This window comes from Eretmochelys imbricata, chromosome 12 (genome assembly GCF_965152235.1).
Source record: "Eretmochelys imbricata isolate rEreImb1 chromosome 12, rEreImb1.hap1, whole genome shotgun sequence".
In the NCBI taxonomy this organism is placed as follows: domain Eukaryota; kingdom Metazoa; phylum Chordata; order Testudines; family Cheloniidae; genus Eretmochelys; species Eretmochelys imbricata.
This window is the reverse complement of record NC_135583.1, coordinates 41,173,216-41,200,383: the sequence shown is the minus strand read 5'-3', so window position 1 is coordinate 41,200,383 and position 27,168 is coordinate 41,173,216. Positions and strand designations below refer to the sequence as shown.

At 45.6% G+C, this 27,168-nt stretch overlaps 1 protein-coding gene across 2 annotated transcripts in view; it reads right to left on the bottom strand.

Moving 5' to 3' along the window:
• Positions 1 to 3,134: 3,134 nt before the first annotated feature.
• CYB5B (cytochrome b5 type B) overlaps positions 3,135 to 27,168 on the bottom strand; it is a 36,660-nt gene continuing 12,626 nt past the window's right edge. Inside the window, exons 2-6 of one of the 2 annotated variants that reach the window (XR_013347688.1) lie at positions 22,701 to 22,829; positions 21,153 to 21,179; positions 5,954 to 7,337; positions 5,054 to 5,085; positions 3,699 to 3,795 (exon numbers count right to left, since the gene is read on the bottom strand). Coding sequence is in view for 1 of the 2 variants with exons in the window: in XM_077831217.1 (XP_077687343.1) it covers positions 3,705 to 3,795; positions 5,054 to 5,085; positions 21,153 to 21,179; positions 22,701 to 22,829 (279 nt within the window). In the remaining variant the exon portion in view is untranslated. Of the gene's footprint in view, positions 3,796 to 5,053; positions 5,086 to 5,953; positions 7,338 to 21,152; positions 21,180 to 22,700; positions 22,830 to 27,168 lie in introns of both variants that reach the window. The other variant, XM_077831217.1, reaches the window with a different exon arrangement.

Below are 27,168 nucleotides of genomic sequence, written 5' to 3'. Positions count from 1 at the left end.
ATCTGGCTCCCTGGTCTTCCTAGCATCCACAAAGCCAGTGTTACACTTGCATTCATATGTCAAGGAATTTAGGTTCCTGAAGAGTCAAAAACCAATAGCAGTCCAAATATTCTGGCACTCTGGAGGCCAGTTTAAATTTAGTTACATTAATAATTTTAAAGCTGCCTCTGGTCATGTATACAGTAGTTTAGTAGAATCCTTTTCCAAAACACCTGAAAGGAACAGACCCTACACACCCAGCTTTATTTTCACTGAAATATCTTTATTCCATGGATGAAAGCGGAGACCAAACCTTTATCATGTAGCAGGTCTGGTAAACTTGCTCTGAGAGAAACTGGGTATAAAGACAAATATTTTTGTTTTTAAAAAATCCTGAAATGAAAGAGGTAAACAAGCTATTGTTAATGTTTCTTTGTTCATTCAAGTTTTAAAGCTGGTTTTAGTTGGTAAAACTCAGGGTTAAAGCTATAATCCACATGACTTTTAAGGAAAAAGGAATGAAAAAAACTGGATGAACCCATTACTTTTTAAAAAAAATAATTAAAGGAAGTGTACAAGCTTGGGAAACTTATGGACTGATTGCATGGTCAGTCACGTCAATGCTGGCACCAGCTAGGTATGCGCCTAGCTCAGTTCTGCAGGTGTGCTTCCATCTGGACAAGTAGCACCATCCTATTTCAGTCCTAGACAATCCAACCTGCCTATCATGGCTGCTCATCTGATGAATTTTTGGTCCTACAGCACAGTCAACAAACTTCCAATTGTGTTCGTGGCCAGCTCTCCAGCAGCAGGAGGTAATTGAACATGCCATCCTTACCCCAGGAATCAGATGCAACTATGTGCTGCCATTTTACAGTATTAGAGGCAAATTACTGCTCCAGGAATCAGTGCAAGTGTCTGTCAAACACATTCACTGCACTCAATTAGACCAAACAACTGTTTTAGCTCTCCTTTCAAATACATATACAATATGATCCTACTAGAGGAAACCCAGAGGCAGATATTATTAGGTGCCAACTAGGTCTTCCTCCTTGTGAAAACTAAACTCAGTAAAATAGCAATACAGACTTGAAAACAAGCCCCTACTGCTGTTAAGAAGTAAACAAGTCACTCACAAAAGTATCCCCTTTGTCTGGAAGAACTCGAGGCCAGATTCACAGCTCTCTTACAGAGCACTATGCTTCCCCAACCGTCTGCACCCCAGATATTTGCTGACTGATTTCAAACTGTGGACTGCACTACAGTCTATCATCAGTGGAAATAGACAAGCAAGAGCCCACAGTGGACACTACTGGCTGAAATGTGACAGTTTCCACAGATATTAAAACATGGCTCTCACTGCCTAAGACAATAAATGTAGTGCTGGGGGAGGGGGAGGGGGAGGGCAGGGATTTCTATATGATGGATATTTAGTTCTCTCATAAGGATGAAATAGATTGTACATATGCTTAACTCACAATGGATTAAATTCTTTATTAATGAAGTCCTGTATCAGACGTTCCATTTTTTTGCCTAGGATTGATGTCAGGCTTACAGGTCTATAATTAGCCAGGTCATCCCATATATCCTTTTAAAAAGCACAGATATTTGCAGGATCTTTCCCAATGGATTTTGCTTGGCTCAAATTTATGCCCCTCTTACAATTGGACCCAAAACACACACACACAGTAATCAGGCTGATAAACTGTTAAAGTTAACCTTGGGTTCAGTCCCTTCCCTTGTAGCAGCAGACCAAGGACAGCTTGTAATGGATGGAATGACTAAAAGCAGTGTTAGGAATTCTCAGCACCACACAGTAACCCCAGGGTTCCCCACACTACGGATGGCAGCTTTCTACCTCCCGCAGTTCACAGTAGAAGACAGAACATAATCCAGAGCAGGGGAAGGGAGTCCTGCACCAAAGAGAGGGGCCTTTTGATAATTCTGTTCTAAGGAATCCCGATATGGAAGAGGACTCCGAGGCAGCAGCCCCAAAAGCCTGCTAATTAGTGCTAAGCCACGTGGGTGATGTGGTGGGAGCGACAGGATGCCGCATGTTGGAGGGGAGTTAAGGCCATTTCAACAGTCATTCTTTCCCATCAAGGGAGACTTCACGGCCTTTTATATTGAAAAAACCTAGCTTGCAATTCCCAGAGTTCAAAGACAACTAAACAGTAACTTCGGGGAGCACACTGGCTGCCTGGAGTCGGGAATAACAAGCAGCTAAAACAACACACCCCCTTCCAGAGAGTGTTCTCATATACAGGACAGAGGGATGTAGTAAAAAGAGAAGCAATAAAGAAAGGAGGGCATTCCTTATCTACTATCCAATGACAAGCTCTGCTACGGTGCTCTCCTCATTGCTAAGATGCCCCCAATTGGGAAAAAGAAAAGAAGTACTTGTGGCACCTCAGAGACTAACCAATTTATTTGAGCATAAGCTTTCGTGAGCTACAGCTCACTTCATCGGATGTGACCTGTAGCTCACGAAAGCTTATGCTCAAATAAATTGGTTAGTCTCTAAGGTGCCACAAGTACTCCTTTTCTTTTTGCGAATACAGACTAACACGGCTGTTACTCTGAAACCCAATTGGGAAAGTCTCAGAGCAAGTTAGAAACAATAGAATCACAGAGGGATGGTAAGAACCAGAATTCCTCTTTTCTATCTGGTGTTGTGTTGTATTCCGCACTGCAGTTAGCACAGATTGTAGAGTCACAGGACTACACTACTGGAAGAGATAAGAAAGATCATGCTTTATGATGCATAAAGCATGGTTTGTGCTGCCTCTCTTCCCTGTTTGGGGCTGGCAGCAGAAGGGTAGCTTCTGGAATAGTCTCAGGAAAACAGGGAACACCCACACTCCAGTCCCAACAGAAAACCAGAACATCATACACCAATCCCAAGCAGGGAGTTCTAACTGCTACTCTTCCTGCTAGCCCTCCCCAGGAACCCAGGCTGTACGAGGGAGGTGTCCAGTCCACCCTCATGTTTTAAATAGGAATGTGTTTTACCCCGTCTACAGAGCTCGGGTAGAGAGAGAAGAGACCTGTTCCAAGAAGCCAGCTATCAGTCACTATGGAGGTAGGGTCCCAAGTACAACAACTGTGAGCTCTCATTTTACAGGACAGACATAAATATTAGAAAGTGAAATGGATCATTTTTAAAATATATATTTGCTTAACCATTTAAACACAGCCACATATATGAAGAGACAACAAGAGCTAGCAATTTCCTGCTGCTCCTGTTACTGTTGCCTGGGTGCACCGGGAAAGCTGTTCTGCTCAGTCACAGAACGCTTGCTGGAGGGGATCGTAGACAGCTTGCAGTTTCTTTGACAATGCTCACATGAAAGACAGAGGCATTTCACAGGCTCACACGCTAGCAGCTGTTCCACATTGCTGGGATTAACAAAAAGGTGTTAAAAGTTACCCATGATTAATTATTACAGGGAAACAGACTAGATATATAATGGAATATTAGGACACTGCACCTCACCCCCTACCTCAAAACACATACAAAGACACTGAGGATAATGTGAGACAGGGCAGCGGATCCCAGAGTCAGGACAGACTCTCTAACACTAGCTTGGCTCTGCAGACACCACCGTTGCTAGACAGACTCAAAGCTAAGAACAAAATATGCAAGGTTTAAGAAAACCAAAACCCCAGAGCTCTTGCTTGCATGCGTGTGCTCTCATGCTTCTCAAGGTTCCAGCGAGGCCAGATCAAGAGGATTTCCCATCCAACATGTAATATCGGTACATTAAGCCTATGACCAGTGCGCCGAAGATGGGGATTAGCCATGTTGACCAGAAACTACAGAAGAGAGGGGGAAAAAAAAAATCAACACACAACACAAAAAAACAGAAAAGAGCAGCAAATTAATAATTTATTCCTAATGTCCAACATGCTCAAATCTGGACTGGTTTGATCTGGGAAATTCTCTGAGAAACCACATATTTAGACACTGAGAGGAGCTCACCTCCAGCCAAGCTGACTGGCCTCCTTACAGAAGAGGGCCTTCTACATCAGTCATAGAAATCCAGAAACCTGTTCTGATTCTATATACTTCTTGGACTAGGGCTGCCAACTTTGTAACTGCACAAAACCTAACACCCTTGCCCTGCCCGAAGGCCCCCCCCCCCGTCCATTGCTTGCTCTCCCCCACCCTCACTCACTTTCATGGGGCTGGGGCAGGGTATTGGGGTGCAGAAAGAGGTGAGGGCTTCAGCTGGAGGTGTGGGCTCTGGGGTGGGGCCACAAACTAGGGGTTCAGGGTGCGGGTGCGAGAGGGGGTGAGGGTTCCCCATGGCTCCTGGAAGCAGCTGGAATGTCCAGCTCCTAGGCCAGCATGTCTGGCTCCAGTGGGAGCTCTGGACTGGTGCTTGGGGCGGGGGCAGTGTGCGGAGCCCCCGAGGCTGCCCTTGTGCCTAGGAACCGGATATGCTGGTCACTTCCGGGAGTCGCAGGGAGCCTGCCTAAGCCCTGTTGTGACGCCGACCAGACTTTTAGCAGCCTAGTCAGCAGCGCTGACCAGAGCTGCCAGGGTCCCTTTTTGACTGGGCGTTCCAGTCAAAAACCGGACACCTGGCAACCCTATCTGGGACTACAGCAAAACTAGACTGGCCACTCTACAGTAAAACAGCAGCTCCCACAAATTTGCCAATCCATATAACGCATTAACAGTGTGCCAGGAATCTGTGACATTCACCTAAATTAGCATGACAGTGGAGCAGTTTGCAGCCATAGTAATATTTAAAATGAAAGTGTGAACCAGAGGCTGAAAGTCCCAGGTCGCTAGGAGGCCTAGCTGTTCTGAACAGGATGGAGCTTTGCATGCTGGGACTTGTCTCCATGGATGGCTCCTGCATATTAAAGAGGGAAACTGTGGACTCACATAAAACTCATTGGGCTGCAATTTGGCTACTTATCTTGGACTGGCTGCACTCAAGAGCTTTGCATTAAGGTTCTGGGATTTCTGCTCTGTACATTGACAAGGCACAGAATTAATATGTAATGCTACAGAGTGCCTCAGCCCTCAGACCTCTTTATTCCTATATAAATGGTACTATACCTTGACTGGCTTGAGGGTGTCGTGTTTGGATCCTGAGGAGAAAGAGAGATACATTATACAAGTTGTACTGACAGAACTACAACCCTGAACATGTAGCTGCCATAGAGAGGGGACAGAAAAACCCTCACATCTTCCTCCCTTTCCCATACCTCTCTTTCCCTTCCATAACCAACACAGGGTTCTCACTTGCTCTCTGCCACATCTCTTCACTTGCCTCCCTGACTCCACCTCACACTCAGACCTATTCTCTAAATACAAGCATATGCTGGATTTACCCATCCTTAAAAGCAAAATGAACTCTTTACCCCACCTGTCTGCAGCAACCATCCAACTTCCTCCCTTCACCTCTGAACTCATTGAATGTGCTATCTACAACCATTACCTCAAGTTGCTCTCCTGCAACTGCATCACAGATTCCCGCTCCAGTGTGGCTTCTGTGCCCAGCATTTGACCAAAATTGCTCTCACCAAGTCTGAATGATCTCTTCCTGGCTAAATCGCTGAGCCTGTATTCCATTCTCATCCTCTTGACCCCTGCTGCTTCACATGGTCAGTCTCATCCTCCTCAAACTCTTGCCTCCCTTGGCTTTTGCCTGGTTCTGTCTGATCATTCCTTCAGCACCTTTTCTGGCAGGTTCATCTCTTCCCCATCTCCCAGTCTCCATTGGAGTCCTACAGGGCTCCATCCTCGGCCCTCTCCTCTTCTCTCTTTCTCTGGGTGATCTGTTCACACTACTTCATGTGCTATGGATGATTACTTGTAAATCTACCTTTCCACTCCAGACTTCTTGTCCTTCCACCAAATTCCACGTCTGACACAGATGTCTCACCAACAACCTAATGTGCCCAAAAATGGACTCCAAACCTGTATCTACTTCCCCCAGTGACTGACACCACCAACCTTCTTGTCACTCAGGCATAGGATCTAGGAATTTTCTTCAACTCCACATATCCAGGATGTCTCCAAATCCTAACACTTCCTCCATCAAATTTCCAGAATTGATCCTCTTCTGTCCAGGCAGCTGAAACTCTCAGTCAGGCCTTCATCTCCGGTCTCGGCTGCTTGAACCTCATAGCCACCATTGCTGCCCTCCAATCTGGTCAAAACACAGCTTCTAAAGTCATCTTCCTTGCTCACATGTCTAACCACATCACATCCTCCTCCTGTAATTCCCTCTGCTGCCTAACCCTCGTCCACCACGTCAAATTCAAGTTTCTTCCCTTTACCACCAAAGCCCTTTACTACTCTGTCCTTCCATATTTATCCCCGACTTTCTTCCAATCTCCTGGTGATTAAGTTACTGACCACTCACTTGTCTGTTCCTTCCATAAATAGCTTTGCGCTTTCTGCCACGTCATTCCTTATTTATAGACTCCCTCCCGGAAGTGATTTGTAAGGCTAACAACCCTGTCCTCCTTCAAATCACTTTTAAAGATCTATTTCTTCCATAACACCTACAAGAAGTCAGTCAACAATTTATGCCTACAAAGGGGCAGGTAGGGCAAGTTGATATTTATGTATTAAAAATCCTCAATTTTTATACACATTGGTCTCAGCCTCCCCCTTCTCTTCTTTTATTATAAGCATTTTGGGTCAGAGACCACATCTATCTCTATGCACAACAGGGTCCAATCTTGATCGGAGCCTCTAGTCACAACTATACTTTATTACAAAGGGATACTATGTGGATAGATACTACAGCCTTTAAGAGACACACTACCCCATCCCCTAAGACAGACAAAGCCTGTAACTAGCCCACATCACAAAAGAAACATGGGATTTGCCAAAACATTAAATCATTGGCTCAGCTAGCCAGATACCTTGCATCCAGGACAAGTACCTGATGTTTCAGAGGAAAGTATAAACATCTACAAAACATCTGGACAAAAGCATAATTTTGTATTTAACATAGAGATTGGGAAAGATTTTCCCCCCAGGCAATCAACTGATGCCATGATGTCTAAAAGATTATTCCCCTTCTTTGTTGAGCTTGAAGAGTTCCATATGGTGTGTCCACATCATCATCCACTCCTCCCACCTTTTTTTTTTTTTAAGTGAGTTAGTTTTAGTGTTTGTGAAAAGGTGTCAGATAACAAGGAGACACAAAGCCAGCCCGGGGATGGTTTGGGGTTTTTAAAATATATAATTGTATATACAAGCAAGAGTACTGACCTTCAGTGAAAGTAAGTTTCACAAAGTGACTATACAATGTGTAAAAATACTTTCTTTCCTTTGACTTACTGTGAAATGGATGAAGTATGAAAGTGATCCCCTTGTTTTCATGCTATGGGGCAGAAGAAAGGAAGGACCTCCTAAGAACTGAATACCCCTACAACACTTCCCCTTTCCAAGGTCTTCTACAGTGTCTCATCCTCCGTAAGTCCCAATACACCTCTAACCAATGTGCTGCCCTTTGCAATTTATGCTGTCTTTGAAATTAAGATGCTGTTTTAGATGCAGGGATACCATCATTTGTGCTTGAGAAGAACTTTGAGATCTTCAAAAGGAAAATGATATCAAAGGGGCAACATCTTTTATTATTTTTAAATACACCTGAGCACCTACTTGTTCCCCTAGATTGCTGCAGCACACTGGACTGATCTTCTCCACTGAACTAAGGACAGCAGCAGTGATCTTTCTACTTAGAGCATCTTGCAAGTTCAGAACCTATCAGAAGAGGATAGATCTTTCTTCCCCTCCAGTGAGCATTATGTTGGATTTATCCAAGTTAAAATGCACTTTCCATAGTGCTGCCCAATCTTCCAGTTTCTTTAGATCCCCTTGGAGGCTCACCATCCACCATTTTGACATATCTAAATATAGCAAAAAGAAAAGGAGTACTTCTGGCACCTTAGAGACTAACTAATTTATTTGAGCATGAGCTTTCGTGAGCTACAGCTCACTTCATCGGATGCATACCGTGGAAACTGCAGTAGACATTATATACACACAGAGACCATGAAACAATACCCCCTCCCACCCCACTGTCCTGCTGGTAATAGCTTATCTAAAAAAAGAAAAGGAGTAACCAATTGGTTAGTCTCTAAGGTGCCACAAGTACTCCTTTTCTTTTTGCAAAGACAGACTAACACGGCTGTTACTCTGAAGCTTATCTAAAGTGATCATCAAGTTGGGCCATTGGCCCACCTTGATTATCATGCACATTGTGAAGAGAGTGTTCGCTTTGGATGGGCTATTACCAGCAGGGGGGGGACGGGGGGGGAGGCGCGGAGGGTGAGAAAACCTGGATTTGTGCTGGAAATGGCCCAACTTAATGATCACTTTAGATAAGCTATTACCAGCAGGAGAGTGAGTTTGTATGGGGGTGGGGGGGTGAGAAAACCTGGATTTGTGCTGGAAATGGCCCACCTTGATTGACATGCACATTGTAGGGAGAGTGGTCACTTTTGATAAGCTATTACCAGCAGGAGAGTGAGTTTGTGTGTGTGGTTTTTTGGAGGGGGGTGAGGGAGTGAGAGAACCTGGATTTGTGCTGGAAATGACCCACCTTGATTATCATACACATTGTGAAGAGAGTGGTCACTTTGGATGGGCTATTACCAGCAGGAGAGTGAGTTTGGGGCGGGGGGGGGGGGCGGAGGGTGAGAAAACCTGGATTTGTGCTGGAAATGGCTCAACTTGATGATCACTTTAGATAAGCTATTACCAGCAGGACAGTGGGGTGGGAGGAGGTGTTGTTTCATGATCTCTGTGTGTATATAATGTCTGCTGCAGTTTCCACGGTATGCATCCGATGAAGTGAGCTGTAGCTCACGAAAGCTCATACTCAAATAAATTGGTTAGTCTCTAAGGTGCCACAAGTCCTCCTTTTCTTTTTGCAAAGACAGACTAACACGGCTGTTACTCTGAAACCTAAATATAGCAGTAAGCTGTGAAATGCCCTAAGTTCTCCTCATACTCAGCACAGCTGCTCAGGCTGGCACCCATTGCTATACACCCTTTATTGAAGCATGTGGCTCTGCATCGGTTTATGAAATAGGATTGAAATGAAAAAAGAATAATTTGAAAGGCCTGCTGTTCTGTATAACGAACCTGGGGTTTGAGCTGGTTTGAACGATACTCTCCATGGCTGACCAGAACAAACAGACCCTCCCAACAGACTGCAGAAAAAGAAGAGGTTGCCTCTTGATGTCTAATGAAAGGGCTGTCTAAAGCAGAGCTGTTACCAGGCCAACTCTCCTAGTCAAGTACAAGGAGAAGCCAACTGCAAGACACTCATTTAACTCCTTAATTAGATTCCATCTACTAAAGATTCGCCACCCCCATCCTTTCAAGAGTAGTTTTCCAATATGCCTCCCCACCCAGGTTCTGATCCAGGAGTCCCCAAGTTTTCAGCAGAAGCCCTAGAGATCACTTGCTGATGCTAACACAGAATTAATGATTTCAGGCCAAACCCAGGTGGTTGGGTCTGTCTCCTGGGTTGAATCTGACAACACTAACAGTTCAGTGATCAGGACACACTGAATGATGCAAACAGAGGTCTGCGGTTCAAGGTGTGGAAATAACACTCTGCTGATGTCAGGGGAGTGAGGTTCAAATCCCACACTGAGGTGGTGCTGCTGATCTTTAGAACAAAAACAAAGTAATAATTTGCTTGCAAGGTTTATTCAGGATCCCAATTTGTGTAAACACAAAACCACCAGCTCTGTGGAAGAAACACTGAATGACTCAGTTTTTTCCCTCCAGTCCTGAGCCACAGGCAGCAATGTACACAGTACACATAGGCCTGGAAAGATGGGGTTTGGGGCTTCATTTTACTAGAGCAACTAGTAAACTGGTCAGCTGTTTTGGCAATCTCCAGAGGGAACCATGCCTAGCTCTCCTGGGCTAGAGCAGCGAAGGCTGCCATTCAATTCTTAATCCACCCCCGTGAAATTTGGAGTATCTACACAGGAACCACCAACATTCAGAGAGTACACTTTTCCCCATCAGTCTCTTGGATGGGGTTGCTCATTGAGGTTAGTTGAGGAAAGGACAGTTCACAACCCAGTCCGTGTTCTTGAACAATTATACAAGAGACCTGCATAGTAAGGCCAGCATACTGTCTTTTCATGTTCTGTTTTGAAATGGAATTGCAATTAAAAAAAGGAAGTAGAGTCAAATGCTGTAGGAGAAGACTTCCAACACAAAGTCTGAGTTTCCCCGATATCTATACATTAAAAGCTGCAGATTGAGCAAATTTTTTTTGGAGTAGGAGAATGGGTTGGGGACAGGTGGTGTCGAACAAAACAATAATATTTTCAACAGGCAAAATAAGCACAATTCCAGTCAAAGAGTGAGATTAATATCTGATTCAAATATTAATCTGATTAAAAGATTCTTAAGCAAAATAAGCAGTCATGGGATAAGAGGGAAGGTCCTCTCATGGATTGGTAACTGGTTAAAAGATAGGAAACAATAGGGTAGGAATAAATGGTCAGTTTTCAGAATGGAGAGAGGTAAATAGTGGTGTCCTCCAGGGGTCTGTAGTGGGCCCAGTCCTTTTCAATATATTCATAAATGATCTGTAAAAAGGGGTAAACAGTGAGGTGGCAAAATTTGCAGATGATACAAAACTACTCAAAATAGTTAAGTCCCAGGCAGACTGCGAAGAGCTACAAAAGGATCTTACAAAACTGGGTGACTGGGCAACAAAATGGCAGATGAAATTCAATGTTGATAAATGCAAAGTAATGCCCATTGGAAAACATAATCCCAACTACACATATAGAATGATGGGGTCTAAACTAGCTGTTACCACTCAAGAAAGAGATCTTAGAGTCACTGTGGATAGTTCTCTGAAAACATTCACTCAATGTGCAGCGGCAGTCAAAAAAGCGAACAGAATGTTGGGTATCATTAAGAAAGGGATAGATAATAAGACAGAAAATATCGTATTGCCTCTGTATAAATCCATGGTACGCCCACATCTTGAATACTGGGTGCAGATGTGGTTGCCCCATCTCAAAAAAAGATATATTGGAATTGGAAGAAGTTCAGAAAGGGGCAACAAAAATTATTAGGGGTATGGAACATCTGCCATATGAGGAGAGATTAATAAGACTGGGATTTTTCAGCTTGGAAAAAAAAATTAAGTGGGGATATGATAGAGGTCTATAAAATCATGACTGGTGTGGAGAAAGTAAATAAGGAAGTGTAATTTACTCCTTCTCATAACACAAGAACTAGGGGTCACCCAATGAAATTAATAGGCAGCAGGTTTAAAACAAACAAAAGGAAGTATTTTTTCACACAACGCACAGACAATCTGTGGAACTCCTTGTAAGAGGATGTTGTGAAGGCCAAGACTATAACAGGGTTCAAAACAGAAGTAGTTAAGTTCATGGAGGATAGGTCCATCTATGGCTATTAGCAAGGAGGGGAAGCGATGGTGTCCCTGGGAAGGGCAACAAGGAATGGATCACTTGATGATGATCTGTTCAGTTCATTCCCTCTGGGGCACCTGGCATTGGCCACTGTCGGCAGACAGGATACTGGACTAGATGGACCTTTGGTCTGACCCAGTATGGACGTTCTTATGTTATGTTCTTATGAAATGTACATTTCAGAAACAAGCAGACAAAAGGTGTGTTCCAGAATCAAGTGCTGAAAAGAGTAAGGAGACCATACGATCAAAAAGCAGCAAGGACTTAAGAAATCCCACTTAAAGAACACAGAGCAGCCATCTACTTGTAGTGTGAAAAAAGCTGCTATGGACTTGTTGGGTACCAAACCAATGCATACTAGAAACTGCTGGGGCACACACCACCTTTCATATCTAAGAAGAAATCACTCAGTGCCAAAATGCTCCAGAAACAGAAACTTGCAGCAGCATCTCAGAACCCTTACCCAAAAACACCAAAGCAGGTTCCAAAGAGCACAATGATGCAATAGCCATATTTTTAGGTTACAGCTCATCACTGAAGAGGTGAACAAGATGGACATCAGCAGATAAGGGAAAGCATTAGACATATTAGTGATCTTCTTGATCAGGGGTTCTCAAACTAGGGGTCGTGACCCCTCAGGAGGTCATGGGGTTATTATGGGGGGGGGGAGAGTGTCACGAGCTGTCAGCCTCCTCCCCAAACCCTGTTTTGCCTCCAGCATTTATAATGGTGTTAAATATAAAAATATGTGTTTTTAATATTTTATATTTATATGTGTTATATAAGGGGGGGGGGTTGCACTCACAGGCTTGCTGTATGAAAGGGGTCACCAGTACAAAAGTTTGAGAACCACTGCTCTTGATGAATCATCCTATAATTGTAAGGCCTTCCTGTGAAAAAAAATCTTGGTACCAAAACATGATGTAGTCCTACAGCAGAAGGGTCCATGTAATGGGAAGGCAAGATTCTCTTCTACTCTCACCCTGTTAGACCCATATGGGAAGTATCAGGTTAATTCCTACTGAATTCACTGGGACAGGGATGACTCATTTAACTCCAACCCAAATGTGAAGGGAGGCGGAACAGCTCTAGAAAGAGCAAAGTAGGGTCTGCAAGAGACAGACAGGAACTCTAGGGTAGCCAAGCCTGTGGAGAAGGCCTGAGGAGTTTCTTAGGTTGAGTTTGTGTTACTTTCAGCAATACAGCCAAACCCGGATTGGGGTAATTTTTGACCTTACACAAAGCGTATGTAGCCTTTTGTTGGACTGTGGTGGGGAGCAGTTTACTGTCCACAGAACATCTAGCTCAAGATAGAATCTGGCAAAACAAAGCTGCATCATCTTCCTTCTATTACCATTCTTCCCTGCAATCTTGTCTGACACCAGTTCTAAACTAAAGAGCTGTGTAAACATGCCTGCCTCAAACATAGTATTGTCTACTACCAAGCGGAAGGAACTGTACTGATTGGGAAAGCTGCACATGTCAACATGCTCTTAGACATAAGAAAGATTACCAGCTTCCTTCCAGTAGATAAAAGAAGCTAAAACATGGCTCTTCCACACCTATGAACAAAACTTGTACTTTAAAACAGAAGAGAGTCTTCACCAAATCACATGCTAACCATCAGCTGAAGAGATCATGTTACAGTGCAATCAACCACAATTAAGGCTACGACTCTGTCATGGACATTTTCAGTAAAAGTCACGGACAGGTTACGGGCAATTAACAAAAATTCATGGAAGCCGTGACCTGTTCCTGACTTTTATTAAAAATGTCCATGACAAAAAGCTGGAGGGAGGAGGGTCCAGTGCCCTGCTGTGGCTGGGAGCTGCGGTCCCTGCCCCATGACTGGGAGCTGGGAGGGACCCCGCTGTGGTGGCTGGTGAGCTGCGAGGGATCCCCCACCGCCTGGGGAAGTCTGGAGGATTCCCCACCGGGGGGAGCTGCTGGGGCGCTGCGAGGGGTCCCCAGCACCCGCAGGGCCTGAGGAGTTCCAGGGGATTCCCCCCACACCTGCGGCAGTTGGGGAATCTGTGGGGGACCCCCACCACTCCAGGCGGCAAGGGTACCCCGAAGCTCTTAGCCACCACGGGAGGGTGGGTAGCCTGCAGCTCCCAGCCACTGCGGGCTGAAGTCACAGAGGTCTGCTGACTTCCGTGACCTCTGTGACCAAACCGTAGCCTCAACCCCTTCAAGCAGCATCTAAGCATGCACTGAAGGACATCACCACAGGTTAGGTGAAAGCGCTAGTTTAACAACAAACAAAGACTGTATAAGCTAGAGGACCTGACTGGGGGACTCACCGGGCAGATCAGAAAGGCCCAGTGTAGTGAGGTGGAGTGGCCTCCCACTGAGCCAGAAAGGGAGGAGCCACTTTGATCCCAGGCCCACTCCTCCCACTGGAAGCTAATCACAGGACCTTTAGCCTCGTTGAGCCTGAGCCAGGGAAGGAAGCAAATGTCTCCAACCTGGTGCACAACCCTGGCGCTGAACCTAAGCTGCGCTGTGCCCTGCCCCTAGAGGAGACTGACCCAGGAAAAGAGCTGCCAGGACTGCTGCTTGCCATATATCCCAAGGCGACAGAAGACCCCAGGACACAAAACCCCTCATCAAGACCATGGTAGGAAGTAGCCCAGGGAAACCAGACGCTGGTCGGTTTTGGTGTTAGAACCCGAGTCAGCATGTTGCAGTAGGAGCCCTGCTGACCCAGTGGTGGAACCCTCTGGCACTGCTAGGGTCTTGGGCTGGTGGAGCACGGTGGGCCTGGATCCCCCTAGCTGCTGCTGCCAACCCCACCCTGGGGTGGCAGCCTCCCCATCTTTGAGCAAGAAGCCTGCATTTGTCTGCCATCTGTCTGAGCCAGGACTTCAGGCAACAGACCATTTGTTTGTGTGCTCTGCCCTGCCTAAGGACCTGAGCTCCCTTAGAATCATAGAATATCAAGGTTGGAAGGGACCTCAAGAGGTCATCTAGTCCAACCCCCTGCAGGACCAAAGCAGGACCAATCCCCAATTAAATCACCCCAGCCAGGGCTTTGTCAAGCCTGACCTTAAAAACCTCTAAGGAAGGAGATTCTACCACCTCCCTAGGTAATGCATTCCAGTGCTTCACCACCCTCCTAGTGAAAAAGTTTTTCCTAATATCCAACCTAAACTTCCCCCACTGCAACTTGAGACCATTACTCCTTGACCTGTCCTCTTCTACCACTGAGAATAGTCTAGAACCATCCTCTCTGGAACCACCTCTCAGGTAGTTGAAAGCAGCTATCAAATCCCCCCTCATTCTTCTCTTCTGCAGACTAAACAATCCCAGTTCCCTCAGCCTCTCCTCATAAGTCATGTGTTCCAGACCCCTAATCATTTTTGTTGCCCTTCTCTGGACTCTCTCCAATTTATCCACATCCTTCTTGTAGTGTGGGGCCCAAAACTAGACACAGTACTCCAGATGAGGCCTCACCAATGTCGCATAGAGGGGGACGATCACGTCCCTCGATCTGCTGGCTATGCCCCTACTTATACATCCCAAAATGCCATTGGCCTTCTTGGCAACAAGGGCACACTGCTGACTCATATCCAGCTTCTTGTCCACTGTCACCCCTAGGTCCTTTTCCGCAGAACTGCTGCCTAGCCATTCGGTCCCTAGTCTGTAGCCGTGCATTGGGTTCTTCCGTCCTGAGTGCAGGACCCTGCACTTATCCTTATTGAACCTCATCAGATTTCTTTTGGCCCAATCCTCCAATTTGTCTAGGTCCCTCTATATCCTATCCCTGCCCTCCAGCGTATCTACCACTCCTCCCAGTTTAGTATCATCTGCAAATTTGCTGAGAGTGCAATCCACACCATCCTCCAGATCATTTATGAAGATATTGAACAAAACCAGCCCCAGGACCGACCCCTGGGGCACTCCACTTGACACCGGCTGCCAACTAGACATGGAGCCATTGATCACTACCCGTTGAGCCCGACAATCTAGCCAACTTTCTACCCACCTTATAGTGCATTCATCCAGCCCATACTTCTTTAACTTGCTGACAAGAATACTGTGGGAGACCGTGTCAAAAGCTTTGCTAAAGTCAAGAAACAATACATCCACTGCTTTCCTTCATCCACAGAGCCAGTTATCTCATCATAGAAGGCGATTAGATTAGTCAGGCATGATCTTCCCTTGGTGAATCCATGCTGACTGTTCCTGATCACTTTCCTCTCATGTAAGTGCTTCAGGATTGATTCTTTGAGGACCTACTCCATGATTTTTCCGGGGACTGAGGTGAGGCTGACTGGCCTGTAGTTCCCAGGATCCTCCTTCTTCCCTTTTTTAAAGATTGGCACTACATTAGCCTTTTTCCAGTCATCTGGGACTTCCCCCGTTCGCCAAGAGTTTTCAAAGATAATGGCCAATGGCTCTGCAATCACAGCCGCCAATTCCTTTAGCACTCTCGGATGCAACTCGTCCGGCCCCATGGACTTGTGCACGTCCAGCTTTTCTAAATAGTCCCTAACCACCTCTATCTCCACAGAGGGCTGGCCATCTATTCCCCATGTTGTAATGCTCAGCGCAGCAGTCTGGGAGCTGACCATGTTAGTGAAGACAGAGGCAAAAAAAGCATTGAGTACATTAGCTTTTTCCACATCCTCTGTCACTAGGTTGCCTCCCTCATTCATTAAGGGGCCCACACTTTCCTTGGCTTTCTTCTTGTTGCCAACATACCTGAAGAAACCCTTCTTGTTACTCTTGACATCTCTCGCTTGCTGCAGCTCCAGGTGCGATTTGGCCCTCCTGATTTCATTCCTACATGCCCGAGCAATATTTTTATACTCTTCCCTGGTCATATGTCCAACCTTCCACTTCTTGTAAGCTTCTTTTTTATGTTTAAGATCCGCTAGGATTTCACCGTTAAGCCAAGCTGGTCGCCTGCCATATTTACTATTCTTTCGACACATCGGGATGGTTTGTCCCTGTAACCTCAACAGGGATTCCTTGAAATACAGCCAGCTCTCCTGGACTCCTTTCCCCTTCATGTTAGTCCCCCAGGGGATCCTACCCATCCGTTCCCTGTGGGAGTCGAAGTCTGCTTTCCTGAAGTCCAGGGTCCGTATCCTGCTGCTTACCTTTCTTCCCTGTGTCAGAATCCTGAACTCAACCATCTCATGGTCACTGCCTCCCAGATTCCCATCCACTTTTGCTTCCCCTACTAATTCTTCCCAGTTTGTGAGCAGCAGGTCAAGAAAAGCTCCCCCCGTAGTTGGCTCCTCTAGCACTTGCACCAGGAAATTGTCCCCTACGCTTTCCAAAAACTTCCTGGATTGTCTATGCACTGCTGTATTGCTCTCCCAGCAGATATCAGGAAAATTAAAGTCACCCATGAGAACCAGGGCATGCGATCTAGTAGCTTCTGCGAGCTGCCGGAAGAAAGCCTCATCTGTTTGTTTCCCTTAAGACTGTTTGTTTGCTCTGCCTGGCCTGAGGGGCCTAGGCAGTATTATTGCTTGACCCTACCCTGGCACTGGAGCGTGGCCTCCCACTGAGCCAGAGGGGGAGGGACAACTGTTAACCCACTGCACCCAGCATAAACCTGATCCTGTCACACTGCACTTCAGTGATATTATATGATTATGGCAATTATAAATGTATTTCATGCAAGGTAAGTTATGTGGTGTCATTGAAAGGGTTATAATTTGCTGAATATGATTATCCTATGTGTATGCAAGTATCATTTTTGTATCTGAAGTTATGAATATTGACTATGTATCTGTATTTCAAATGTAGATAGACCTGGGGAACGCCCACTAGCCAATATGCTTTCAGTGTAGACAATGAATGGGGAAGGGCCTATTTAGGGCAATGGGCCATTAGGGAAAGAAAACAAATCTCCCATCTGGTAAGCCTTCCTGTGAAGGCTCCAAACAGCCTGTGGGCGATGGCTGCTACAACTCTACAGCGACGTGTGAGGAGACCACGTCTGCAGACTGGTCTGGGAACAAAGGGTTCATGCCATATGCAAAAAGCTATATAAGGCAGGGAGTGATATTCTCTGGTGGTGTTCTTTGCTCACCAAACAAGAAGACTCCTGAAAATCTCCTGAGGAACAAACACTGAACTGGGGAAAGTGCTGGACCCAGGCTAAAGGGATTTTTAGCCTGTGAAACGAAACACTTGGGGATTCCAAGCTGTAAAGCAAGTGCAGCTTGCCCCTTAAGAATCTGCAGCCTGCTTGTATCATCTCTTTGGATATGAATAGCAGATTCTCACCCTATCTATTTAGTATAGTAAGCTTAGTTTGCGTTTTTTGTTTATTTGCTAGGTAATCTGCTTTGATCTGTTTGCTATCACTTATAAGCACTTAATCTATCTTTTGGGTTTTTGCTTCATCTGAAGCAGTGTGAGAATCATATCTCTGGGCAAAAGGCTGTTGCATATTCCTCTCCACATTGAAGGAAGGGGCAAATTTTATGAGCTTATGCCGTACAGTTCCCTGTCCAGCACAAGATGGTATAATTTTGGGTTTATACTCCAGAGAGGGTGCATGCCTGAGGAGCAGGGAGTAGACTGCCCATGCAGAGGCTGGTCAGAGAGCCTGCTTGTAACTGCAGCTGGGTGTGCCCCTACTTGTACGTATGCTGGTGAAAGTGCAGGCTGGAGGGCTTTGTAGCTTGTCACAGTAGTACAGTGTGAGAGGGAACCCAGGCTGGTGGCTCATGGAGCTCAGCAGTACCCCAGTTCTGGGTGGCACTCTGGGGGGATCCTGTCACACATCCATCCTTCAAATATTTTTTTCCCTCTATGGAAGGTAGACCAAGAGAACACAATGTGAAGCGTAAGACAGCAAGAGGGATACCCACAGGCTTTAAGGCCAACTACAGTAGCAGAGTCTCGTCAAAAAGACACTAGTCAGTAACTAAAGACAGGAAACAAGTCCTACACACACGTCTCCCCCCGCCCCCCCCAAGCATTTAACAAGTTGGCCCTGTCAAGTCCAAGTTTTTTGCTTTTGATACTTGAACACCAGACAGTATGATACACTTTCATATTCTGGCACCAAAGCTTTCAGTTTCCAGTTCTTTTAGTAGTACCCAAAAGAGGCCTGAGCTACCATCACCATGACTCCTTTCTCATATCAGTATGAGATGGTGTGGTATATGTCACTATATCCAGACTCTCAGGGTAACAATCACTACAAAAGTGCTAAATGAGAACAGTGCATTTTGATACTAGTATTTGAAAAAGCTGGTCAAGCCCTGCAAGCCTGCTCTGAAAGTCTAGTGGCTAATCTTGAGTTAGGTGAGCAGGTTGCCTTTCAGAGGTTTCTTCAGCCTTTAGACTAGGAAGGGCCTGGATATGAGCAACCACTGGTACCTTAAAGCATCTTCCACTCCACTGCTGGAGTTGCAACTGGAAGATTTTGTTATTTCTTTAGACGCACAGGAGTAGCCTTTTGCTGAGCACATAGTGAAAGTGAGGAAATAAACACTAAATAAGTAGTTAACAAGAGTGCAACTGTTCAAAAGCAACCCATCAGTTGTACCTGGCAGCGGGGAAATTTGGATGGAGGGTTTTTTCCTCCTTCTGTAGGGAGGTTTTAGCGATTCCTGTCGCATCCAAGCGGAGAACCATGTCACACTAAGACCTCTTTAGCTCCACAAATGTTAACTAAAGTTAAGATACAGGAGGTGATCTTAAAAGTTAGATACCCAGGGGACAGGTGCCTTAAAAACACCCACAAGATCAAAGATTACTTTATTGCAGTGTTGATTTTACTGCAGAACTGTGGTTTTTTCCTATACTTAGAAGGAAATATGACAGTGTGGTGTTTATAGGACAGGAAGCAAGGTAAAATATCTCCTTTTCTGGCCACCACTGCATGCATAAATTTGCAAACAAGTAACATTAACATAAATAAGACACGTTCCTCCACTCACTGGCATACAAATAGGAGTGACCTTGCTAGAATATCCTTACACATTTTCGTTCGCTAGAATGGACACACCGTTTCGGTGGTTCTGTAGTTGGCTGTGTGCTGGTGCAGTTTGTTTCTGCATTTGAAGAGGTTACTCATATTTTCAAGGATCTTTTGCCCTCCAACACGTCACAAACTAAACCCTGGTATGGATTTTACGACCTCTCAAGACATTGATACTGCACATGGGAATAGCAGATCCTGCCTAAGCAAGGCCGTTTTCAACAAAGGCCACAAATGCATGGTGATATTGGCTTAAATTTTTTGGCTGCTGGGGAACACTTTCAGATTAGTAGGACACTTCCCTGGACATGGTGTTTACAATCAAAAGTTGATGTTCTCAGAACAAGTTCAATAAACTGTGAACTAGGACATCATGGTTGTTTCAAATCTTTATCAACAGGAACTGGGGAAGAAGATTTAAAAAGAAATGAAAGGCACAGATAATGCTTAGAACTAGTTCAAAGAACCATTTTATTCCTCTTTCAGTAAATGTGTGGTGTACCAGAACTGAGCATGGATAGACTCCATAGGCCTCATTTACACAGTCAGAATTACAAGACAACAGATGGCTCCTTTCCTGCTCATATTCCATTAGACCTTCTGGGGACAGACGGGTGCTAAACACACTCCTGTGTCTGACCCAGAACTGTTGGCTGTACTTCACATGGTGTGCAATTTAGGCCATCATACTAAAAGTTACATCTACCATGGGTGTCTGCTCAATAATTCTTGTGTGGTCTTCACCCTGCATATTTCCCAGCTCCTCAAACTCAATCTGCGTAATCTAGACACTGGATTTGCAATGAGAACTCAGAGAAGTTGGTATTACTGTGGCAAAAAAAGAGGGAAAGACCACTCTAGCAACTCAATCATCTGTTTTAAACAATGGGCTTTCTGTCTAATGGCTCATGCTGAAGTGCTTTACAAATATGTATACAAAAATAACTTTTCCTACCAAATAAATGCAGCTAACCTTGAGTGTAAGATGGTAGCTGTGTAGCAGCTCACAGCAACACTACAGAAGAGATTAGGAATGGAAGGAAGATACTGTAAGTAAAATTTTGGGGGAATTTAGGTAAAAAGATGTAATTACTCAAATTGAAATTTGGCAGGACACCAATGCTAACACCCCAACTCTCGGTTTAAATGCCATGAAAGACTCTGGAAGAAAACGATGCCCTTCCCCAACTAGGGTAAAAATACGACAAATCGCTACTCTCTAAAGAATGAGCCATATCTCATTTGCAAAGCATGATACCATCTTTCTCTTCCACTTCATATCCCATGTGACAGTCCTGCTGTTCCTGGCACGGCCGTGAGTCCCCTCTTCCCCAAAGCAGCAATCCACTAGTAGTTTCTCTATTCAACCCCTCCCCTGCACAGACACTTTCTTGGGTCTCTTCACCAGAGTGTCCAATCCCTATGGTTTGTGTAACCTCTTCCATCTAGGCTAATGCCTAACATACTGCGTAGAAACAAATGAAATATCTGCTAATTGAACCCAGCAGACTCCTAGACACTAAATTATAGAGGTTTCAGAGTAACAGCCGTGTTAGTCTGTATTTGCAAAAAGAAAAGGAGGACTTGTGGCACCTTAGAGACTAACCAATTTATTTGAGCATAAGCTTGGTGCCACTAGTATCCGATGAAGTGGGCTGTAGCTCACGAAAGCTTATGCTCAAATAAATTGGTTAGTCTCTAAGGTGCCACTAGTACTCCTTAAATTATAGAGGGGGAATAAACAATTGCTTCTTACCTTAGAGCCTTCAATGTTACGATCACACTGCAGGTTTTTGGAGGGGTTGGGGGAGAAAAGAGAAGAGAAAAGATTACAAACATTGTAACTTTGCTTTTTGGAAGGAAGTTTTCAACCATGGCAGAAGAATCAGCAGGCACCCAACCAGCACCACCTGCGCAGCTGCCTGGAACATTTCAACTCCAGCTCCTAGCTGTGACCAGCAGCAGATCCTTCAGAGCAGTGGGACCATCAGTGCCCAAACTGAGGCCACTGCCGCCTGAACAGGGTCCCCGCCCCTGCGCCACCCTTCCCCAGAGGCTCCACCCCCACACTGACTCTTCCCCCCCCGAGACCCCGCCTCCCACTCCTGCCTCTTCACTCCCTTCCCCCCTCATTGCTCACCCTTATGGCCAGTAAAAAGTGGGAGGACATAGCCCTCCTACTTTTAAAAGTGATGGGTCCATCCCCCATTCTGGTAGCCCTGCCTGTGACCAAGACCTTGACATCTGAAAGGCACTGGCTTTACAGCAAGTTTACTCACAAAGCATGTAGAACACAAGGGTCCACAGCATCAGCTGTCTCACATCATCAATCCCTGAGCCACAAGGCAAGGAGGAGTTTAGACCCCCCCGCAGAGTCAGCTTCCCAAAGGAATTTCTTTAAGGGACTGCAATTGGGTGAGCTCCCACATTGGCCCTGCAGGAGCTGAACTGGGTAAGGTGCAGGGGGTTAATCAGCTAATTCAGCTGCAAACAGGGGAGCTTTAGGCTACAGGCAGTTAATTAGAGGCTCATATGTAAAGAAACAGGTGGGGCCTGTAAAGCCAGGTAGTGGGCTCCAAACTGGGTGGCTAGGAAAGGCTGCAGGAAGGTAGGCAGCAGTCATTCCTGGGGAGGGGATTCTTGGAGCTGGAACACCCAGAGAGAGAAGGGGAGCCAGACAGGTAGGAAGCAGTCCAGGGAAGGAGCAGTGAGGGGAGAGAAAGGAGCCCAGAACTGTTGAGCCAAGAGTCCCTGGACTGGAACTCGGAGAAGATGGCAAGTCCTGAGTTCCCCTACCAGCCTCTGAGGGCATGGCCCAGAACTGAGGTAGTGAACAGCAGATTGCCTAGCACTGTTGATGGACTGAACCTTGGAAGGGGGAATGCTGAGTGACCTAGCTGGAGGACTAAATCACAAAGGAGCTGCTGTGGGTCCTGGAGCAAGAGGAGCTGCTGACCAGAGTCAGAGTGATGGTGTGCAACCATGACCAGGAATGTCAATCTCGAGCTAACCCCACAGTGACCAGGGGGAGGTGTCAGCCCAGCAGTGAGAAGTGCGCCCTGTGACAGGGACATTGACTAAATTGCAATCAGAAGCCGCCTCTTGATAGGGGAGATTTGTTTAGATTTTAATCTACAGCCTCCATTTCAGCATGTGTTTGGGGGGTTGTTTGGTTTTTTTGGGTGGAGGTACACAGCAACTCCACATTTAGGAGGACAGATCTTGATGTAGTTGTCTGCTGGATTACCCAGAGGGGGCATGCACACTGTTCCCTCTGGGTTTGTCACACCCAGCTGTTCCTTACCGGGTGAACCTCTCCTATGAAGTACTGTTTGAGCATTTCCCTGGCATCCGTGGAGTGTCCAACATCTTCAAAGCTCTCTGTGGCATCCCTACCAGCCTGTTCCAGCAAAACCTCCTCTCCACCTGGATGCTGGAAAAGAAGGAATTCAGTGAGCCCAGGGCTGAGGGATAAAAAGCAATGAGAAGAATTCCAGTCCCCTTCCCAAATGCTCTGGTAATGTCCTGGGCCCAACAATGCAAACGTACTCCAACTTTTTCAGTTCATCACAGCCCCTGCAGAACAGCTCAAGAGAACCCCACTGAAGGTCCAAGTCTGCAGCCTCCCCTTCAGGCAGTCATGAGTAATGAGAGAGCACTGCAGGGTTTGGCAAGCACCTGGAATCCAGCCTTACCTGCTTTACAGACAGCAAAAATCCCTCCACCAACAAGAAGCAATTCCTCAAAATCCACAAGGAACCACTGACTCAGCCCTCTCGGTCACATCTGCTCTGCAGTCCCTAAGGTTCATAGCCAAGACAGGCTGGTCTGACTCCTGATGCACCTATACATATTCTCGTGCAGAAGCACAACATAGGATATGAGCAGGAGTTCACCTCTAGAGAAGCCGTAAGTGCAAGCAACACAGGAGCCCTGAACTGCAGACCATAAGGCGCTGAGTATACTCCATCAGTGACAGTGACTATTTAGGCACAACCGAGAGCGTGCCTCCTCGTGGCTCTTGAACAGAGCATGCTGGGTAGGCCAGGCACTCTCGCTTGCAGAGAGCTCTTTCCTGCTGTGTGCTTTCCCCTTTCCTTCTATGTATGAACCATTCTTATTTCTTCTTCACCTGCTGGAATAAAGGCTGCTAGGGAAGGGCTCATAGATGCTCATTCTAGGATGCTCCTCTCCTGGATGTCAGTGGAGGCAACATTGCTATTCCATTTCCCCAAGGTGCTGCAATAAGAGGATCTCTGTCTGCTTTAGTTAATCTTTCCACTTACAGTAACAATCGAGAGAGGGCCAAGCTTGCCAATGGTATAAGCTGACAACTCTAGTGACCCTCCTTGAAGCAGCCTCTGATTCACCAGCATTGCGTTTGGCCCCCTCTGAGATCCAGCCAGGGGTAGTGAAGGTCCTAAAGAGAAGTTTTACTGTTTGCACTTTGACTGCTTTAAAAATTCATCTCTGAAGTGTCTAAATCACTGAAATTAGTCTCCTTCCCCCTCAAGGCTGCATTCCTCCATAGAACCTGTATCTAACTTGTGTATAAAACACCACAGGCTATAGAAGATACCTGTTCACCCTTGAAAAGCTGTAATCAACAACAGAATGATAGCTGTGCACAGACCTACTGTCAGGGTTCCTTCCACACTCTGAACTCTGGGGTACAGATGTGGGGACCCGCATGAAAGACCCCCTAAGCTTATTCTTACCAGCTTAGGTTAAAACTTCCCCAAGGCACAGATTTCTTTCTTGCCTTGGGATCGCTGCCACCACTAAGTAATTTAACAAACAATCAGGGAAAGGACCACTTGGAGTCCTAATTCCCCCAAAATATTCCCCCAAGCCTATATACCCCCTTTCCTGCGGGGGCTTGAGAAGAATATCCTAACCAATTGGTTACAAAATGATCAAAGACCCAAACCCCTGGGTCTTGGAACAATGGAAAAATCAGTCAGGTTCTTAAAAAGAAGGATTTTATTTAAAGAGAAAAAGGTAAAAGAATCACCTCTGTAAAGTTAGGCTGGTAGTTAACCTTACAGAGTAGCAGAAAATTCAAAGAGCACAGAGGAACCCCCTCTAACCCTAGTTTCAAAGTTACAACAAAACAGGGATAAACCTCCCTCTAGCAAAGGGAAAACTCACAAGTTGAGAAAAAGAAACTAATACACCTTGCCTGGCTGTTACTTACAAGTTTGAAATATGAGAGACTTGTTCAGAAAGATTTGGAGAACATGGACTGATGTCCGGTCCCTCTTAGTCCCAAGAGCAAAGGAACACAGAAAGAAAGAACCCAAAACAAAGCCTCTCCCCCCCTCCAGATTTGAAAGTAGCTTTTGTCCCCATTAGTTCCTTTGGTCAGATGCCAACCAGGTTACTTGAGCTTCTTAACCTCTTACAGGTAAGGAGGAATTTAGGCTACCCCTATGGTTATGACACCTACCCTGAGTCAGAGTTCAGAGCGGGTGTTGCACATGAACATGCTTCTGTAAGGAGCTGGGAAGAACCATGGGGAGTGTTCTCCACCCAAGCTAAGCCTTCCGAGGGTGAGGGCAGAGGTTAAGCGTCACTTTCATGATGAATACCACAGGCCTTTCCCATTGGCAGGTTTCACACCGCCAGCCTACTACCTCCAAAGTGAGACACAAGAGCGTGCAGAGATAGTGGATGCAGGTGGACAGTACAGGAAGAAATGACAGATAGGAAAAGCATGATTAAATCCCTTAGGAACTGGATTTTTCCTGCCTCTGGTTTTGTTACAGAGAGCAAGAATGCGGGAAAGAAGATGGAAAGATGCTTACTGAAACCGAACAGCCTTGCCCAAGGCAGAGAACATGCATCACTAAGAAATTAGATGCATTCTGCCATGACAGCCAAAGCATGAAGTGCACCTCATCTTTCCACTCTGCATTTAAGGGAGTTGTGCCCGAAAACTAGCCAAAGTGATTCATCTAAAGCTGTAGATCTTCAAGGGTAGTTTTCAGGGCTTGAAAAATTTACCCAACACCTATTAAGCAGAAGTCCATTAGCCAGGAACTAATAACTTAAACACTGTGCACTGTAAGTTGCTATTCAACGTAAGGGTAGCAGCCTAGGGCCCTTTCAATTTTTGCCTCAACATTTAGTCCTCCTGTGTCCTTAAGAGTCTGAAAGGCTAGAACATTCCGCTGCCTAGTGATGAGAGCCCATGAAGAAAGAAGTTCGCATACACAGGCACTCAGACCAATCCAGGCAGCACAACGGTTCTCAACTTTGCCTACGCCAGGACCCCTGCTCTTAGTTGGCATTTTGGAAAAGGTGGTTGAAACACTTGCCATGACCCCATGTTGTGAACCCCTATGCTAGACTCAGGATTCTGATTAATACTGCTCTTCCCAGTGTAAAGTCCACACTTCCCAGAGAGAAGACGACTTGTCCCAACCCCTTATTCTCGTGTTATGTGAAGGGATAAACAACACTTCCTTATTCACTTTCTCCACACTGTTCATAATTTTACAGACCTCTGTCTTATCCCCCCTCAGCTCTTTCCCAAACTGAACAGTCCCAGTCTTTTTAATCTTTCCTCATATAGAAGCTGTTCCATCCCCCTCATCATTTTTGGTTCCCTTCTCTGTACATTTTTTTTTTTTTTTTTTTTTTAGATGCGGTGACCAGAACTGCATATAGTTTCCAATGTGTGGGCACACCATGGATTTATGTCGTGGCGTTATCGTTTCTCTCGTATTTTTCCCTTTCCTAATGGTTCCTTTTTTTTTTTTTTTTTAAACTGGCGCAGCACAGGGAGCAGATGTTGTCAGAGATCTAGCTACGGTGACGCCAAGAGTTCTTTCCTGAGGGGTAACAGCTCATTTAGACCCCATCGTTTTGTATGTATACTGGGGATGATGTTTTCCAATGTGCATTACTTTGCATTTATCAACACTGAATTTGATCTGCCATTTTCTTGCCCCATAACCCAGTTTTGTGAGATCCCTTTGTAACTCTTCACAGTCTGCTTTGGACTTAACTGTCTTGAGTAATTTTGTATCATCTGCAAACTTTGCCACCTCGCTGTTTCACCTTTTTCCAGATCATGTATGAGCAGGTTGATTGGCATTTGTCCCAGTACAGATTCTTGGGTGATCCCCCTATTCGCCGTTCTCCACTATGAAAACTGACCGTTTATTCTTACCCTTTGGTTCCTATCTTTTAACCAGTTACCCATGAGAGGACCTTCCCTCTACCCCATGACTGTTTACTTTGCTTAAGACCCTTGGGCGAGGGACCTTGTCAAAGGCTTTCTGAAAGTCCAAGTATACTATATCCACTGGATCACTTTGTCCACATGTTTGTTGACCCTTCTCAAAAGAATTGCAAGAGATTGGTAGGGCATGATTTTCCTTTACAAAAGCCATATTGACTCTTCCCCACCATATCACGTTCATCTGTCTGATCATTCTGTTCTTTACCACAGTTTCAACCAGTTTGCCTGGTACTGAAGTTACACTTAGCAGCCTGTAATTGCCAGGATTACCTCTGGCGCCTTTTTTAAGCAAATGAAATAACATTCATTATCTTCCAGTCCTGTGGTACAGAGGACAATTTAAGTGATACTTCTGCAATTTCATATTCGAGTTCCTTCAGAACTCTTGGGGAATACCATCTGGTCCTGGTGAGACTTATTTCTCCTAGCACTCCAGCTGTGCTAACCTGATGCAGGGAAGGAACCTCTGCTAAGAAGTCAGTTTGCTTCAATACTGCAGGGACATCTGCTCATGTACTGCTTT